This window comes from Centroberyx affinis, unplaced genomic scaffold (assembly GCF_046629955.1).
Source record: "Centroberyx affinis isolate AG114_WGS23_722 - 3 ecotype Tasmania unplaced genomic scaffold, CSIRO-AGI_Caff_v1 ptg001253l_1, whole genome shotgun sequence".
Lineage (NCBI taxonomy): Eukaryota > Metazoa > Chordata > Actinopteri > Beryciformes > Berycidae > Centroberyx > Centroberyx affinis.
The window spans coordinates 144,794-163,219 of NW_027279764.1; the positions used below are offsets into that span (position 1 = coordinate 144,794).

General features: G+C 42.4%; 2 protein-coding genes across 2 annotated transcripts; one reads left to right on the plus strand and one right to left on the minus strand.

Annotated features, from left to right (window-relative positions):
* Positions 1-423: 423 nt before the first annotated feature.
* prdx6 (peroxiredoxin 6) lies at positions 424-6,981 on the minus strand. The gene is made up of 5 exons (XM_071524974.1): positions 6,823-6,981; positions 3,519-3,675; positions 2,180-2,326; positions 1,181-1,327; positions 424-790 (listed from the first exon to the last, which is right to left on the minus strand). Exons 1-5 carry the CDS (start codon positions 6,912-6,914, stop codon positions 665-667), a joined length of 669 nt encoding a protein of 222 aa, XP_071381075.1. The 5' UTR covers positions 6,915-6,981; the 3' UTR covers positions 424-664.
* A 460-nt stretch (positions 6,982-7,441) lies between these two features.
* plpp6 (phospholipid phosphatase 6) lies at positions 7,442-11,483 on the plus strand. Its single transcript, XM_071524998.1, has 2 exons — positions 7,442-8,074; positions 11,116-11,483. The coding sequence occupies exons 1-2, from the start codon at positions 7,591-7,593 to the stop codon at positions 11,481-11,483; spliced, it is 852 nt and encodes a 283-aa protein (XP_071381099.1). The 5' UTR covers positions 7,442-7,590.
* The last annotated feature ends 6,943 nt before the right edge of the window (positions 11,484-18,426 follow it).

Consider the following 18,426-nt stretch of genomic DNA (forward strand, 5'->3'; position numbering starts at 1 on the left):
GTTGGGACTGTGGGAGAGCGACACCTAGCTGTAAAGCAGCAACATAGCAGAAAGTAGCAATGGGGCAAGCAATAATAATAAAATGGTAGTAGGGTTACAAGTATGTATGGCAGGACCTCAAATCTGATCTGTTCATTATTCTGTTATTCTATGTTCTCCATGATCCTGAACTTAAACGTGATAACATAACTACCTAAGGTGCAGCTCATTCTGATAATACCATATCCTTGGTTAAAATATATACTGTATATCATGAAGAAGTGATTGGAGTAGTCTAAGAGTGGTAGCAACTGTATAACTGCAGCTAAGAACATAGAAGGATTTATACCTTATTATTTCTATATTGTGTTAATTTTACAGGATAAAGGTATTTATGGCCATTTATAACATGTGACCACCATAAAATGCTCAAAGATTCATAGGACATGTTACAAAAGTGTTTATTCAGGGAAAGTAAGCAAGGCACTGTACAATGATACTGGTCCCTTGCTGGACACATTACACGACTAGTCACACTAGTAAACACTAGTCGTAGTGTCAGATAAGTGCGTACAGTTGGTCAGTTATTCAAGCTATTATTCAAAGATTGCTAGATCAAATAGCAGTAAACTAGAGCAGGCTCATTGGTGAACTTGTCCGGACTGTGCTGTAAGAGAGTCTCTCTTCAGAGCTGGGTGTAGCGCAGGTATCTCTTCCCAGAAGGCAGCTCTTTAGTGGTCACACCACTGGGGAAGAGGGCTGTGGCCTCAGCCTCAGAGAGAGAGGGAATCACCATGACTTTGTCACCAGGCTGGAAGAGACATGAGAACAGAGAAGTGGGATTTGGGGGTGGGATACATTTCTGACCACAATCTAGAGGAAGCCTTCTGTGTGAAGCTATGTAGCGGCCGCTCATGGCTTCTATCTCACAGCTTGTCATCTACTGCAACTGGTAAAATTACAGGGCTAAGCAGTACCAAGATACACTTCCTAATCAGCAATTATTGTCAATTCCCATATGATGTATATGGTTCTGCTTTTTCTTATGTTTAGTGAGAGCTTCAGTGTTACTTATGTGCTTGATGTGTGTGCAAATGATGTCCCTGTGATAATGTCATCTGTGTGCCATGCATCTATATTTTTTTCCTGACTGTATCGCCCGGGCTGCTGAGTGGTATGAATAAATGGTTTGAGTGTGTACCTTCCAGTCCACAGGAGTGGCAACCTTCTTCTGTGCGGTGAGCTGCAGAGAGTCGATGACTCGGAGCAACTCATCAAAGTTCCTCCCTGTGGTGGCTGGGTAGAGGATGGACAGCTTCAGCTTCTTGTCTGGGCCAATCACAAAGACCTGGAGGAGGGTTCAGCAAAACACACAGAATAAGCCCCAGTTTTTCTAATGTATATCCTATGCAAAAATATGTGTGTAAGTGTGCACTTCCATTGCCAGCTTTGCCATTCATTCATAGTATTCTGATGATAAATATTTTCCATAGTCCGAAATTAAGTTTTTGGCTCACCTGCCAAGGGCTGGTAAAAAAAAAAATAATAATAATAATCATCTGCCAAGATTTTTACCAACCAAATTAATTAATATACATTTTTCATAGAAATATATCACCCTACCCATTTGCAGTGCTACTTCATGTACAGAATCAGGTACTGTGTGACTACATTTAGAGTTTCAATTTAAAACTTGCTCACTCACTTTCACAGTGGATGTTTTTTGTCCTCACATCTGTTATGTGTTGCCATATAGAAATAACGTTGAATTTCAAAGAACGTTAGACCAGTTAACCATCCAGGCAGCGGAGAAACAGGAGGAAAAGTTTGCATTAGTTTAGATGCTACCACTCTGGGTAGAGCCAGCTTAATAGGCAGCCAATCAACAGCCTGTTTCATACAATGTTTTGCTCTGATTGGATTAGGGACGAAGTTTGAGAACAGGACTGATATTGGCTAGAAAGACCCTTACTTATTTATCTGCAAAAGACAAATTTTACCGCCATTTGGCAGGTGTTAATTTTGGATCCTGATACCGTCCATTGGCTGTTGTGGTTGTTTGATTACAATCGCCTACCAACGTGGCAGTGTGGTGATATAATACTAAATTTATCCAGCATTGATAAAGGGGTCCATTTGTGTGTGTGTGTGTGTGTGTGTGTGTGTGTCAGCAGTGAGAGAGGGAGTACGGGGCTCTTACACAGCGAGCAGTGAGGGGCATCCCATCCTTGTCTCTCTCATCAGGGTCCAGCATGCCCAGCTGGACCGACAGCTCTCTCTTGTCATCAGCTATGATGGGGAAGGGCAGCGGGCTGTCAGCGCCATCACTGTTAAAGGCCATCACATCCTGTACAGAAAGACAGGGCACATGATTTCAGACACAATTTAATCTTTAATCTTTTTCCTCAGTGGGTGTGTGTGATCAAAGTAACACACTTGCATCTCAAGTTAATAATTCTCAGCTTCTTGATGGACATCTCCATCCTTGCAGCAGAGGACTTGTCTGATAAGATACAGAGGTTTGATAAGAGTTTACTGTAAGTTGACTAGAAACTCCCAGCTGCCAATCTGTAACTCATGCATGAGCCATAAACAGAGGTTCAGTGGCGAACGACAAAGTCCTGTGAACAGGCTCACTTGTGGGGGGAGACATTTGTCGTCATACAGATGCTTGACCGCAGCACTCAAAAAGCTTCTATTTTTTTGTTTTTTTTGGAGGAAGGTGGTGCTTCCGTAACCACAAAACCAAACAGTTCGTCCAATCGGCATTGGCCCAGGGTGGGATTCCAGAACTTGACTCCACTTCCTCTTGGACCAATCACAGGCCTTTGAGAGGAGGTGTTGCTGTAACGTAGCAACCCAGTTGAGAGCCAATCACAGTGGGTCCCGTCTGTGTTGAGGGTGGGGATTAGCCCATGAATGCCTACTTGACCCCTCCTTTTCCTCCAGATAATGCACGTCCACATGCAAAATTAGGATGCAATTTGTAGTTACAGGCCTAGACTAGTAGAAGCTTTGTTTTATAAGTATGTTGGCTGATGGGAACAGTTTTGTTCCACAGATCTGTAAGGTTACAGATTCTAGGACATTCAGAGAATAATTCTGGAAAACTGACACTAAGTGTTTTCAGTTAAATGGGACTGGGAATATCAGATTGTGTGACAGATTGCAGAGCCATCTGTATAAAATTAAGCCTGGTCAGGACAGTAAAGCCTTGGCCCAGTCTCACAGGGGATTTAACAGGTGGAGTTGGAGGATGATGAGCATTTTGCAGAGGGTCAGATGGCTGATCACAGGAACTTAGGGCAGTGCTGCCAAAGTTTACAGATGGTGACCCATCTGCAAGCTTTCAAATGTCAAAGTTATGCAACACAAGTGTGTGAGAGTGGATTGACATCATCTGACCGAGTCTCGCTCCACCCACAGTTCCCTGACCTGTTATCCTTTAACCTCTCACACACACCACATATAGAGGCAGAGAGACACCCTGGAAAAGGTCTGTGTGTGTGTGTGTGTGTGTGTGTGTGTGTGTCCCCAACCTTGCTCCAATTGCGGTGGTCGTCAACACTGTCGATGGACAAGGCAATCATCTTGACACCCCGTTTCTTGAACTCATCGCTGATCCGAGCAGCACAGGCCAGCTCAGTGGTACAGACCGGAGTAAAGTCCCTTGGGTGGGAGAACAGGATACCCCACCTACAGAGGAAAAGAGGGGACGTTTTTTCATGTCAATGTAACAATGATGTCTCTGGTCTACACATATTTTGTCCAACCATTCATCACATGCTCTATAGTGGCCTGGTTTAGAAATATGAGCGTGACAACAGTATTGTGAAAGCAAATAAAATCCTTGGCATCCAGCAGTCAACCCGCACTGAGTCTTATGCAAAGTAGTCCAGAGTATTATGGGCTGCCCTTGTTACTTCCTTCTGGTTACAAGTTCAGGGCTAAATCATGCAGACTTAAGTTCTCGTTTATTCGACAGGCTATAAAACGGCAGTAACAGAACGACATTCCACCCCATGCTCTCACTTGCTTGAGTGTTTTACACACTTTACATAGTTCACTAGTTGTCTCTTAATATGTCTATATTAAGTGTCTTACATGTATTTTTGTCTGTTGTATGTATTATGCCTTGCTGCATCCAAGTTCCCCATTAGGGACAAATAAAGTCTTCACAGAGAGGGACTGAAGGGAGGCAGAGAGAGAGAGACGGGAATAAGATCACGAGGTTAGGAAGGAGTGGGAGTTGAGACAACAGAAGAGGGGAAATGGGTGAGAAAGGAGAAAACCAGGGAAAACAAGTCTCAGTGGAGGAAATACCACAACCAGCCGCCATAGATTGGAGCAACAGGTGTATGTGAATCTGGCAGACTCAGACCCAAGACATTAAACCCAGCTGCGTTGTACTGGGAAAGTACAGTGTGCTGCACAAGGAGGGGGTTTAAGAGTACATTCATCTTCTTATTTTCACTTTACCAGACAGCTGCAAAGACTGGGGACATTTTTAAGAAAATACTTGGTGTACTATTACTTATTTATTTACTATTTAGTACTTATGTACTTTTTGAATCTTTAATTCTATTTTTGCTTTTTTAAAATCAGGGAATCATACAAAATGTTTCATTTTGTAGCAATTCTGAAGCTTCTAAAACTGCATCTGCATTTTTTTATGATGTGTGTGAAATAAATAACCAACAGCTTGAGTGATTGAAGACTTCAGTTCTGCAGACCTTGTGGTCTCCTGCAGACCTTGTGGTCTCCTGCTATCTACGCTCCATAACCACAAAGGTAACTCAGTGACTTGTGATTCACATCACATGGGCACCGAGGCAACAATACAGCTTTGCTCCTCAATCCCATGGTGCTTTGTCTGAATAGAGGAAGTGTGATCACCTGATTAAAAGGGAAATCAGATAACTCTATGAGGAATGTGTTCAGAGGCTGGTGTTGCTTGGGGAGTTAGAAATGAAAATGAAAACTAGTTGGACAACTAACTGATTTTAGTGCAACTCCTAAACTGTCAATTTGCATAAACAACATGGTCCTGCCAGGGCTATGACTCTTTTTGGGTTGTAGATAACAAGGACCAAAGTTAAATCAGCTTAGAAGGAATTCATTCATTCCCCATTCATAGGTGCATAAAATAAGATAAGATACGATAGCACTTTATTGATCCCCCTCGCTCTGCCGCGACGACACTGCCTGCACATTTGTCCACGTCTACGTCTTCTCAGCGGTCTGTCTAGTTTTCTGTTCGCCACTATATATAGCCTGAAGTAAGGTTTTGTCTGTTTTTAATGGTCAAGAATTAGGGCTGGGCGATATATCAATATTATATCGATATCGTGATATGAGACTAGATATCGTCTTAGATTTTGGATATCGTAATATCGTGATATGGCATAAGTGTTGTCTTTTCCTGGTTTTAAAGGCTGCATTACAATAAAGTGATGTAATTTTCTGAACTTACCAGACTGTTCTAAAACAGGGAAGGAAACCCTGTCTTTGCATTTTATTTTGATCACAGTCTTGTTTTAATAAAAGTGCTTGTGACATCTCACATGTGGCTTTGACTTACAACTGAACATTTAACCTACTTCGTAGAAAATACCGAGATATATATCGTGTATCGCCATTCAGCCTAAAAATACTGAGATATGATTTTTGGTCCATATCGCCCAGCCCTATCAAGAATAGAGGAAATATGTGTGATGTGGAATTTCCCTGGTGCTTATTCTCTGCCTGCCAACTACAGACAGACACAATGCTCTCTCAACGCTGTCCTTTGTGTCAACCAGGACAAACATAATGGAGGCATGAAAAAACTAGGCCACCATTACAACAGGTGTTCTTCTCTCACAATCCAGCACCAATTCCTGCTGAATACAGGTGAAAGCAATTGATGCTATCTCAATAATGGGTTAGAGTCCTTGTACTGATAAGCATACAGTTCTGCAAGTGATGGCTATTTGGGAACTGGAGTCAATAACACTCTTGCAACAACATCTCTGCTCATGCAATGTGTGCCAAACCTTCATTAGGAGAAGGAAAGAGGAAACACAATTGTGTGTCATATAATGAATATGATGTAACTATTGGTATCTCTCTGCTCTACTGATACCACTGAGGCTTTGAGGATTAGACAGTAGGATGGATGCCAACACTGGATGCAAGCGCTGAAAGACTGTCCAAGTTCACACAAACACACACAATACTGGCCTTGTCCTCTCTGCTCTTACGCCTCACTGAATGAGCCAGCTAGACAGAAAAAAAACTCTGAACCACTTGCATAATATCCACCTCATATCAGCACAAACCAAGTTTTTTTTTTTTTTGCCTTAACTCTCTTTTGGTCTGCAGCTAATGCATGACTATCTTCAGAAATACAAAACTACATCTCTGTAGGTTGGAGAACCAAAATTAGTCTGCATATGTGGAAAAACATACAGGATGAAGATGAAGGTATTTGATATTATATACAGGAATCTACAAAGTCAAGTACTGTTATGTTATCCTAACGTTATCCAACTGAGTCATGCTTGTATAATTTCGTCTGTGCCAACCACCAGGTGTCAGTGACACTGACGTCAGGTACTGACTCGGTTTTTGTCCAGTCTCTAGTCACCTAGTTGTCCACACAGCTTGGCTTTTTGATTCTTGAATTCAGTATTAAACTTTTCCTAGCCGCGCCACCTTGTTCATACTCCCTCAATCGGGCAACAGGCCCACACACAACCGGCTATCATCGGTCAGTCAATATTACAACAGTTACAAGCAGATTTAAAGCTAAAATTGACAAAATACAGTACTAACACCCGTGCCAGAAGCACACGCACTTACGAGCTTCCAAGGAAATCGTGGAACTTGATCTTGCCGATGGTAGTTTCGGCCTCGAAGTTAGGAAACACGTCTCCCAGCAAAAGCCCAGGCATGGTCAGGGTTTTCTCTCCAGTACAGACACAGGAGAAAGAACGAGGCTGCGGGACAGGCTACAATCAGCGTTAGCATCACATGAATGAACCCGGAAAGAGGCGTGGCTAACTTCACATGGACCAACCAGAGCACCGTATTCATCAGACCCCGTGCCTGTTTCATACCCTTTGTATTTGTCCTATGGTTAATGATAATACGTTGCCATACTGTGTTGACAGCTGTTTACTATTTCCATGCTCAATTGTACCATGATGAGTTGATGAGTTGATGAAGCAATATGGTTTTCCAAAAAAGAATAAATGTAAAGGGACAAACATGGAATGGCATGGTATCTAAAATTTAAAAAATGTAATAACAAAAATATTAAAAGAAGTTTTCATAGCAGTCCTGCATTTTCGTTCAAGTCATCTTGGCGTGACAACACAAAAGACTGCGCTCATGTAGGCCTATTTCATGGTCACGTGTACATTTCTAGCAAAACACCATTTCCCAAGTAGCTTTGCGACACGAACAACAAAGATGGCGTTTCTGAAAAGTGTTTCCGAACGTGATATGAATTGTCAAACGTAAACCGATAAACTGAAAAGAGCGATAACCCGCACGGCACTGCAGAAAACCTAACCCGGTAGGTGCAACTGGATTACACGTAACCGTCCGCGCCGCCAGATAGACAAAATGCCTTCTCCAAAAGCCAACAAAGGCGCCGGACGCAGCGGAGGGAGCCCGGTGCTCGGCAGCTCCAACGGGCGTTACGAGTTCATGTCGCTGAACCGAGCCCCGCCGCCGCACCTGCTCCAGCGGCAGGGCTCCGACCCGACCACCGCCCGGCTCCGAGCCTCGGAGAGCCCCACTCGGCGCCGGGGCTCCGGTTCCTCCACGGGCTCAACAGGCGGGCAGGGGATGCCCGAAGAGGACTGTATGCGACTCAACCCGTCCTTCATCGGCATAGCGCTCAGCTCCCTGCTCGCCATAGACCTGTGGCTGTCCAAGCGCCTGGGGGTGTGCGCCTGCGAGGACTCGTCATGGGGCAGCATTCGCCCATTGATGAAACTGATTGAGATATCGGGACATGGCATCCCGTGGCTAGTTGGGACAGCCTACTGCCTGTATAAGAGTGACAGTGCTGCAGGACAAGAAGTCATGCTCAACCTTTTCGTTGGTAAAAAAAAAAATCTATAAAAAAAAATCTATTATTTCTGTTGTTTTCCATTTGTGCTCTGCTTCATCTGTGTTGTTCTGTCTTCCCACTTGTTCACTCCTTCTGATAGTTTCCATAAAAATCATGCAAAGCCTTCCTAGTAGTATGTGTTTGCAGAGACAGACTTCAAAGTAGCACTGTGGTGCACCAGTAATGCAGTATTTGTGTCACGGCCCCCCTGCTCCTCCCTTGTCCTGATTTGTCATGTCCCACTCTCATGCAGAATACACCTCGGAAATGATGACCCCACCTCCTTTAACCATGTTTAATTTTCTACTTATTTTTTTCTTTCCTCCCTCGGTTCTAGCTGACTCTCACCTGTAGATGTCATCTGTCACTCATTGTGGCCTTGCTCCATTTCTGTTCTCCATTTCCTCCTGATTTCGAGTCCTACCTCTTGTCTTCACCTCTCCTGTAAAAATCTACCCATCTCTGCCACACTTCTTGTACCAGTCAGCTTGGTTCCAATGGTAAATGCATGGATGCTTCTGATTCAGTGACTTGGCTAAATGTGCACATACTCTAATGCTGTGTATCTGAACAGAACATGTTGTTATTGCCACCCTGAGTAAAGCAGGCCATGTGCCATCAGGTGTCCTGTGTTAGGACTAACCTGTGCCTCCAGAGGGAGTCGTGCAGTCGACCTCAGCCGCTGTAGCCAGCTGAGTCTCTGTGAGCGCAGTATGGAAAACCACAGGCAGGAGGAGGGAGAGGGAGAGGGAGTGGGTTGTGGTGATGGAGGGATGATGGGGGTTTCAGATTCTGCAAATAATAGATTGTAGATTGATTGATGAAGGGTGTTACAGTGCAGCAGCTGCTCTGGTTGTCTCAACAAGCTGCCAGTAGAATAATAAAAAGTGAAATCATGCACACTGCACACTGATAGGCTCCCTTCAGTGCTTATTTAATGCACCAATGATAAAAAAAAGTGGTTTCAAGCTAGTTGCTCTTCGTCAGACATAATGCAAACATACATAGACACCATCTTAAATACCCATGAAATAACCTATGAATCACATAACCAGCCTGCACAGAAGATACATAGAATATACAAAGCAAATTCATACCAGAATATAGGCTACATTACAGTACTGTAACAGACATCTGAGTGCAAACATATGCATATATAGGTTCCATAAGTACAGTTATTGACAATCCATGGAAGGGATGGGCAACCATCTCAATTGGTTTTGCATGAGATTACACCTTGGATTTCATATATTTTTCAGTGTGTGGATGATGAAAAGTTTTTTCTTTTTGTGAAATTACATTGAAAAAAAATTACATTGCTGGCATATGGTACATCGGTAATTTTGAGGTTCCACAGAGCATAGAAAGGTGAAGCCGGAAAGCAGAGGCAAGTCTGCCTTAATCAGCATGTTCCTCAGGTTAGAGGGGCTCGCTCTCTTCTCTGGTTTATCCAGAGATTTGAGAGTGGAATCCATGCCAGTGTTTATATGCTGTGAAATATGTCGGGTTTCCTTACGATTGATCCCATAACATTTGCCAGTGGTTATACTGTACAAGTTACTTATCGTCAGAAGTTGGAATTCTGGTTTTATTTATACTTTCAGACTGAAATATTGACAAACAGATTTGTTGCTTGAGTGATCCAATCCCATCAGCTACTAGTTTTTTTTAAATCAACATCATGAATAGGACGGATGGCTCAAGCTGAGAAACAGGAAGGCTGTTTTTAAGGGGTATTGGAAAGTGTGATTGGATGTGCTGTGGTTCACAAGAGTAGTGTCATTTATAAGTCAGGTTATTGACTATCTTGTATTGTCTCGTTTTGCCTGAGAGGAGCGACATCTCTCTCCACACGCCTATAGTGTGCAGCTAAAGATAAGTTCCTGAGTTTGGAAGGGATGAAGGTGGATTTACCTCAGAGAGGAGTTTGTGGTCTGACTGGTGAATCTGGGGGGAACCTCACTGTTTCCAGGGGGTACTGAGGGTTAATAATAATCAATAAAGGGTTAGAATTTACATCACCACTAAAACGCCGCCTGTAGAGTCATGAAATATTCACCATGTTCCTCCTGCATGCTGATGATGTCATCCTGGGGGTTTGGATGGGGATGCAGCAAGCGGTAACCTCTATTCCTCTCTGCCTGTCTCATGCTCAAGTTTGGGGTTGGTAAACCTGCACATAACCTCCATAGTGCCTCAGTCAGACCTAACATTCTCAACGGGCAGTGTGTGTGTATGTGTGTGTGTGTGTGCAGGTGTGAGCTTGAGGTAAGAACATTTCAGTCTTTGTCTATGTGAAGCGGTGCAGATGCTCAAAAAGTGAGCACAAATGCCAGCTGCTCCCCCGCAGTCTGGGATAATGCCACCTCAGGGATGAAAAGACTCTCTCTCTCTCTCTCTCTCTCCCCCTCCCTCCCACTCTCTCTCTCTCTCTTTCTCTCTCTGTCTCTGCCTCTGCCTCTTTCTCTCTCTGTCTCTCTCTCCCCCACCCTCCCACTCTCCCTCTCCTCCTCCTTTTGTCTCCTTGTGTGCCCACATCAGAGGCTGTCAGACTCACACTAGTTGTGTGCGGCTGGAAGGCTGATCTAGGTTGGCAATGGGATCAAAAGGGTGTTAACATTAACAGTCTCTGACAGATAGGTGAATCTGGATGCTTATATAATGAGATATATAAAGAGACTGAGTGACAAGATAACATAATCTTGTTCATTTAACCTTCTATCTTTTTATAGTCATTGTGACACAGATCTGTAACAAGGATACAAAAATAATCAAAGCATGGTTCTGGTACTTTTATGGAATATTATATTATATCCTGTGTTTATACCACTATCTATATAATTAAGGGGCCTCATATCTGTTTGCTGAAGGCTTTTTGTGTTGATCTTTACATCACTGTGTTTGTACAGCATAACACATCTCTAGTGCAAAAGCCATGTTTATTGCCATTGTATGCTCTGAGCTATATTGTCTCACGCTGTTAGCTAACAGTGTTTTTGTTCTCTCCCCTCTTCCCCTTCCCTTCTTCCTAGCCCTGCTGTTGGACCTGGTCCTGGTTGGAATTGTCAAGGCAGTGGTACGTCGGCGCCGGCCAGCCCATAACCGTATGGACATGTTCGCCACCTTCTCCGTGGACCGCTACTCCTTCCCCTCCGGCCATGCCACCCGTGCTGCCATGTGTGGGCGGTTCGTGCTGGCACACCTGGTGCTGGCTGCCCCCCTGCGGGTCCTGGTCCTGCTGTGGGCCGGCTTGGTGGGGCTGAGCCGGGTGCTTCTGGGGAGGCACAATGTGACCGACGTGGTGTTTGGGTTCTGGATGGGCTATTGCCAGTACAACCTGGTGGAGATGCTCTGGCTCTCACCTCAAGCCCTGCAAGGGCTGCTGGGACAGCTAGCTTGAGATAAAGGGCTGAAGGGGGAAGGAAGGAGGAGGTGGGGGCGACACTGGTGGCATAGCAGTTTGAAATGAGGTGATGATCCATGCCCATGAAAATGCACAATTGCTTCCAATCTGTGGATTAAGAATTGACCTAACAGTCATTTGTCAGGCCTGTTAATCTCAATAACAAAGAGGAAAAGGTGCATGTTGAATGGGCTTGAACTTGAGTCGAGCTAGTAAAGAGTAGAATGGTGCATAATTCAGAAAGATTCCCAACCCTTGTAGCTTTACATCTTCACTATAAAGTAATGAGTTGTTTCAAATATAATTTGCTAAACTAAACAAATGACTGCAGTTATCCATCCACCTACAAGCAAAATGTCTTAATACCTGGATTTAAGCAAAACAAAAACTGAGCTCACATGTGCTGCACGGACCTGGAACACCATTGACACTAATGCAATCAGCTTTCTAGCAAAGAGTGTGTGTTCTCTCACTGTCCTGTTCCCTCCCTCTGTTGAATGGAATGAAGCAATAGTGATACGTGTGGTTTGCTGGGATGCTGGTTTGGGGGATGTGACGCCCCCAATACACAATCACAGGGGGATCGGCCAAAAATGGACTCAGCGGGGGAAAAGAGATTTTATTTCAACCTTACATTCAAGTTTTCTCCTCTGCACAGGATTGGGAGTGAGAGAGTGAGAGAAATGACTGTGGGGGAGTATTTGTATTATTGATCTTAACAGTGATCATTCATATCTGGGGAAAGATACATGGTTAATTAAAAGCGTTCATTAGAGTGCTTGTGGGGCACTCTAAAATAGAGTCAGTTGTAATAATAGATCAATTAGGTGATGATTCCCCTCCCAAGTTTTTTCCCATGTTCACAAAAAACAACGGCTTGCTTTAATGCTGCACTATGAAACAGTTACACAAATCTGTGCAGGAAATTAGGTCATCATGTTTTCAATTACATGATGCTTTACACCTGTGACTGAATGTCATTTGGGGTAAAGAGACATAGGGATTGTACTGTTTTATCACCAAACATGTTTCCCAATACCCTTGACAATAATTTTATGGTGACATATTTGGTTTATTCATTAGTAGACATTTTGAACTATTGTGTAAGTATGTGGGATTACGCACGTCATTTCCCCTCATTGATAAGTTAGAGCCATGATAGCAGGCAGCTTTAGGTTGGCACTGAGGTTGAATGGGGACGCTTAACCGTTTGATTTATTATGTAATGCCCCGGGGTACTGCCAAGGTTTATCAATCATTGGTGGGAATTGGAAAGTAGAGGAGGGCTGATAACCTAGTTTTCCACAAGGCAAGGCATGTCCTTCAGTTCAGTTCAGTTCAGTTCTCTTTATTGTCCCTTCTAGGGAAATTTGTCTGGTTCAAACTTTTGCATTTGAAGATAAAAAGAAATATACAGTGCCTTGCAAAAGTATTCAGACCCTTGACTTTTTGCACATTTTGTTCTATTAAGTTATTTCAAAGTTATTGCAAAGCACGTTATCAATGTGAAACCAAATTTGAAGAAAATTATGTGAAAGTATAAAATTTTAATTAATTTATTTTGCAGAAATATTCATCCCCTTTGCTTTGTTTTGGCTAAACTGCCACACTAGGAAAAAAGGCTCAACATTTCTCCACATTCCAACTTTACTCCAATGTCATATTTAGATTGTGTTTAGTAGTTCTGAACAATGTTTTCCATGGTCCATTTATGGATGACATTGGAGTCATCATTAGAGTTATTGAAGTTTAAAAGAAAATATAAATCATCTATTTCCAATCACCATAATTGAAAATATAGACGGTGTAGTGTCAGTGGGATGATGGGAGGGTGATGATTTATATTTTTTCTGAAACTTCAAGAACTGGATTTGAATGTCATCCATGAATGAACCATGTGTCCCATACTGTTCAGCCTACACCATAAAAATCCCATCACGCTCTAGAGAAGGAACCTGAAAGACAAATTGAAAAAACAACTTTGAAATGAAAACATTTTTCAGAACCGCTAAATACAATCTAAAAAACAAGTTTTTGCTACTGTGACAATTTATCCCAAACGAAGCAATGAATACTTATGCAAACTCAGATTCTCTGTTAATTTTTGTTAATTTCATACATTCACATAAATTTCTTCAGATTTGTTTTCACTTTGATAGAACTTTGATACACTTTGATAGATCCTCCCAAAGCAATCCATTTTGAAATAACTTGATAGTACAACAAAATGTGCCAAGAGTCGAGGGGTCTGGAGCTGGAAATCGAACATTTTCCAGGTTTTTATTGACAGTACAATCTTCTTCAATGCAGCAGCCGCAGAATAACAGAGTAGACCGTGGATATTTGAGGAGTTTCATTCCACTGTGAGATGTGAACCATTTGGAAAAGAAACTCACACCTTCTCTGAGAAAAGGACTGCTGGTATGAAAGTACAACTCATCATGTTATACTGATGAAGTTCACCATAAGAAATAGTAATACTTCTGTAGATGAAGCCAACTGGAAATATTGCTAAATGAATTTCAGATAAAAAAAAAAGCAAACAAAAATACTCAGGGGGTCTGAATAATTTGCAAGGCTCTGTATGTCAAATATTGGCTTGGTAGATATCCAGTCGTGTTATGCATGGTCATACTGTCCATTATGTTATGAATTGCCCTGTAATTCTAGGTTGAAATCAGTTGACAAATCTGTTAATCTGTTAAATGCTAAACAGCTGAGTTTTGTACTGATGCAAATTTTCCTACTGTCAATAATTAGACCAAAGAAAGGGCAAAGAGTCTTTACATTGATGTTGTAACGCTTTGTGGCCTGCATCCAACTGCTGAACTGGTCTCGGATCCTGATGCGTAGTCACAGACGTGGCCTTATGGGTCTGCATCTACCTTGTATGTCTTGGTGTACTTACATTTTCTCAAAGGCGGCATGTTTGATGATTAATCCTTATCCAAGCTGACCTACTACTGTGTGTGTGTTGGCGTGTGCAGACAAGTGTGAGGCATTAATGTTTCTAAGAGTTAAAACTTTAGTGACGCCAATGGTCAAGATGTTGTAACACAGATGTGTGCTTGATGTGTCACAGAGACCGTCGACCCCTAGGTGAATCTTTGGGCCGTATGGTTAGGTGATTCGTGTCCTTAACTTCAAGTGATATTTCACTTTGGCGGTGGTGTTTTTAACAACAGTTGGATCCATGAGCACTCAGTCACCCAATATTGGCTGTCCCATCTCTGTAGTGATATTACCCACTTGATATTGTTTTCCAATAGCCAGAAAATCAGCAAAATCTAACAAACATATAAACTGAAGTGGGGATTTTTGCTTATTTGCAATTAACTATGAGAATAAGAAAAATGGTTTGAACATAATCATACTTATGTGATTAGATGACTTATGTGAAGTCCAAGTTAAATGATTTCTTCTCACAACTCGCTTTTGTAAGAGCAGAATCCCAAAATTACCTGGGTAGAAAATGGCAGCCAAGCAAAGTTTTAGTTACATGAGAATTTTTCTGTGCGAATGACATCCAATGTAGAGCTTGAGCCACACAATGACCTTGGAGGACCCCAGGAAAATGGAGTGGTGGTGCCCTTTAAATATCCCTATTCATGGCCATTCATCTATAGTTACCTGCTATGTCCCTTGCTCTCCTCTGTAGTCCGCTACACAATAAGCTTCTCTATCTCTTCTTGCTGCTCTCTTCCATTCATTCACTAGACACACACAATTCTCTACTTCTCCCTGTTGAGTGGATTCAGGGAGAGACAGGGAGAAAGGTGTGTCTGTGTCTGTGTGTGTCTGTGTGTGTGTTAGGAACAGGCCATCCCCTCAGAATATCTCTGCAATCATTAAAAATAGAAGAGCAGCGTATTAGCCGTGACTCACTGTCTTTTCCTCTTCCAATTTGCCCTGCTTTGCTCTCTCATCCTGTTTCCTTCCTCCACTAGTATCGCTGCCTCCTTTGCTTTCCCTCTCATCTCCCTCTCAGTAGGCCTGAGCAGCTGAATTGCATCCTCTGTTCCCTTCTAAGATGCCCAGCAGCTGGCTCCCTGTCACAGTGGCCGGCTGGGATAAAAAAAAAATGGCCCTGGAAATTTGACCCAACCTGACCCACCAATATTCAACCCACCACCCCACTTCTCACAATGTGAACACATCTAGAACAAAGAAGTTATTAGAATATAATAAAAAAAACAACAACAGAATTTGTTGGCAAGGGTCCATGCTCTCTGCCCAACAACTCGGGGATCATAGAAAATCCTGACTCTCACTGTCATATTCACCCCCTTGTTTATATCGGCACCTGAAGGCAGCATAATGTTCATTTGTGTATGAAAGATAGAATGTACCACAGTAAACCTGACGGGGGGGAGAAAGATGGGCTTATGATGTGATGAACTTGTGACCCCCCCCCCCACACACACACACACACACACACACACATACACACACACCAGGCCAGTCTACAGCAGAACTACCAAACAGCATGGGACTTTTTTTCATTTTTTCATATCGTTGTTGCTGGGCTCGCTGCCGGCCCACAGGTCAACCGGCCCTCCAGGAAAAGTCCCACTGCTCCAGATGGCCAGTCCGCCCCTGCCCTCGTTCACCTCGAAACAGTCCCTACATCCCTCTGAATACCACAACCACATCGGCTCTCACTCCACACATTCACAAACTAAACCTTGTTCAGTTCCAGCTAAGCACTAATTTCCATGTTTGCTAGTCTAGTTTTTGTTTGGCTGTTGATGACGAATTTGGTCAGAATTGTGAATATATAGTTTATCCCATCCTGTGGCCAGATGTGTTTGAAATGGTTGCAAATTTCAGAAAGAAAAAAAAAATCTGATGTGTAGTTTTTATTTTAAAAGCTCTTCAAATATCTGTTTTTGACTGTGAGCCACTTCATGTGGACTGTTGCCAGATAGTCCAAACCAAGTGTCTGGTGTGAACTGAGTGACATGATCATTGAACAGGCTGTTCCCCGGTACACTGGTGCCCTACACTACGGACTGTTTTATTGACCTCGTAGATGCTGTACATTCTTTGTGCAATAATTGACCAGTGATCTTCCCACTGCAAGCTTGGACTTTTAAAGATAAGTTTCCTTGACCAGCAAGTGAGGCAGTGATTCTTAACCTTTTTGGGTCACAACCACTACAATGTGATGCCTGTCTGTGACCCCAAGTGGCAAACCTAAATATGCAGGATGGTGAGCTTTGTGACCAAATGATGATTTTTATGATTGCTTTTCAGGCTTTTTTACTTTTTAATTATTGGAGGAAGCCTAGAGACTGCAAATAAGAAAGGCGTTTATCACAATGATCACAACCATACTATATTTGTGTATTAGAAATAGATTTTCACATTCCATGTACCTACCCCCAGGTTGAGAACCACCACAATAAGTAAAGATGCATTTTGTTTATTCCACACCTATTTCCAAAATAATTGAATGCCCAAGCTTTACAGTGTGAATCCAAACACGGAGCTAGCTCCATCACATTTCACTGCACTCAATTTCGCCAGCTATATACTATAAATGATATTGTTGTGTGTTACTGTATAGTCCTTACTCTGAAGTATCTTGACAAATGTATGTACATATGCCTATATAGTCATTTGATTACACTGTGTAATATTCATTGGAGTTGAATGTGGTAGCAAGTATTTCTGTTTAATATTCCCTGAGTTGGTGAGGTTTATTGCTGAATGATTTGACTGTAATTATGACTTTTTAAATAAAAATGAAGAACAAATTTGCAAATGTGTCATGCTGATATTTATTTACTGTTTGAACTGTATGGTGCACATACACAGTGTGACTATAAGGGACCCCATTCCACTCAGTAAATGGTGATGAAGTGTACTCACTGTTGAAGTAACCTCTAAAATCAATCATGCATCAATGTCATGGCTGAAGTAGATCTACATTGGCTATCAACACACAGCATGTAGCATTTTCACAATATACTGGCACACACACACCAGTTTCGCTGTACCATAAAACAAAAAAAAAAACAAAGCGTGATAAGGTCACTATTAATTCACCATTGAGAACCACAGACAAGCTACAATCGTCTACTGATATTGAACTTTTGTAGCAATAAATGGGGGCAGGTGGGGTTTTATCAGAGTTGGCAGGGCTCCAAACTAGTTGCAGTAATTGGTGTCCCTGTTACATTATGTTGCCCTGTCCTGTCCCTTTGGCACGTGTGCAGGGACTCGGGTAAGAAAGGATGTCACATTGCCACTATGACCACTCTTCGTCCACTTGATTTGCACGAGATGAGAGAAATTGAACTTTAGTCCTTTGGCCTGAGTAAACACTGCTCAACTTGATAGTTGCCTTTTTTGGACATGATAAAAAAAAATGAAAGCGTGTCTTGGCTCAGGGACAGTATAAAAGGCACAGTGCTCAGATGATTCCCATCCCACTTTACAGACATATTGAGCTGACGTGCTAGGATCAAGGTAAGAAAGAAACCTGCTGCTGTTTTACTTCCTGGAATATTCTGCTGCAGAGCAGTCTGTCATTTGAGTGCCATTTTGAAGGTAATTGGTTATGTTTAAATGACATTTGTTATGTTAATACAACATTAAACTGTGCTATGGCTGTGAGTGAAAACATCAAACTTTTAGTATTATTCCAAAAAGTTTTTCTGCTATGGGTAATCATGTAGATATAAAGTCAAGGGCTTTTGATTTTTATTTTGTCAGCTCTGCTTTTTTCGCCACTGCAGTAAACATCTGTTCATGTGCTGCAAGAATGTTTAACGTTTTATTAGTGCAATTCAAATTAATAAAATTTCATCGTGCACAAGGCTTCATATCGTTCATGCTGGTGAACTATCTCCTGGGTGATACTGGAAATTGCGCTGATAGATTGGTAGACCCAATCTGAAAGTCTGTTACATAATTCAATCTGACAAGAGTGTGA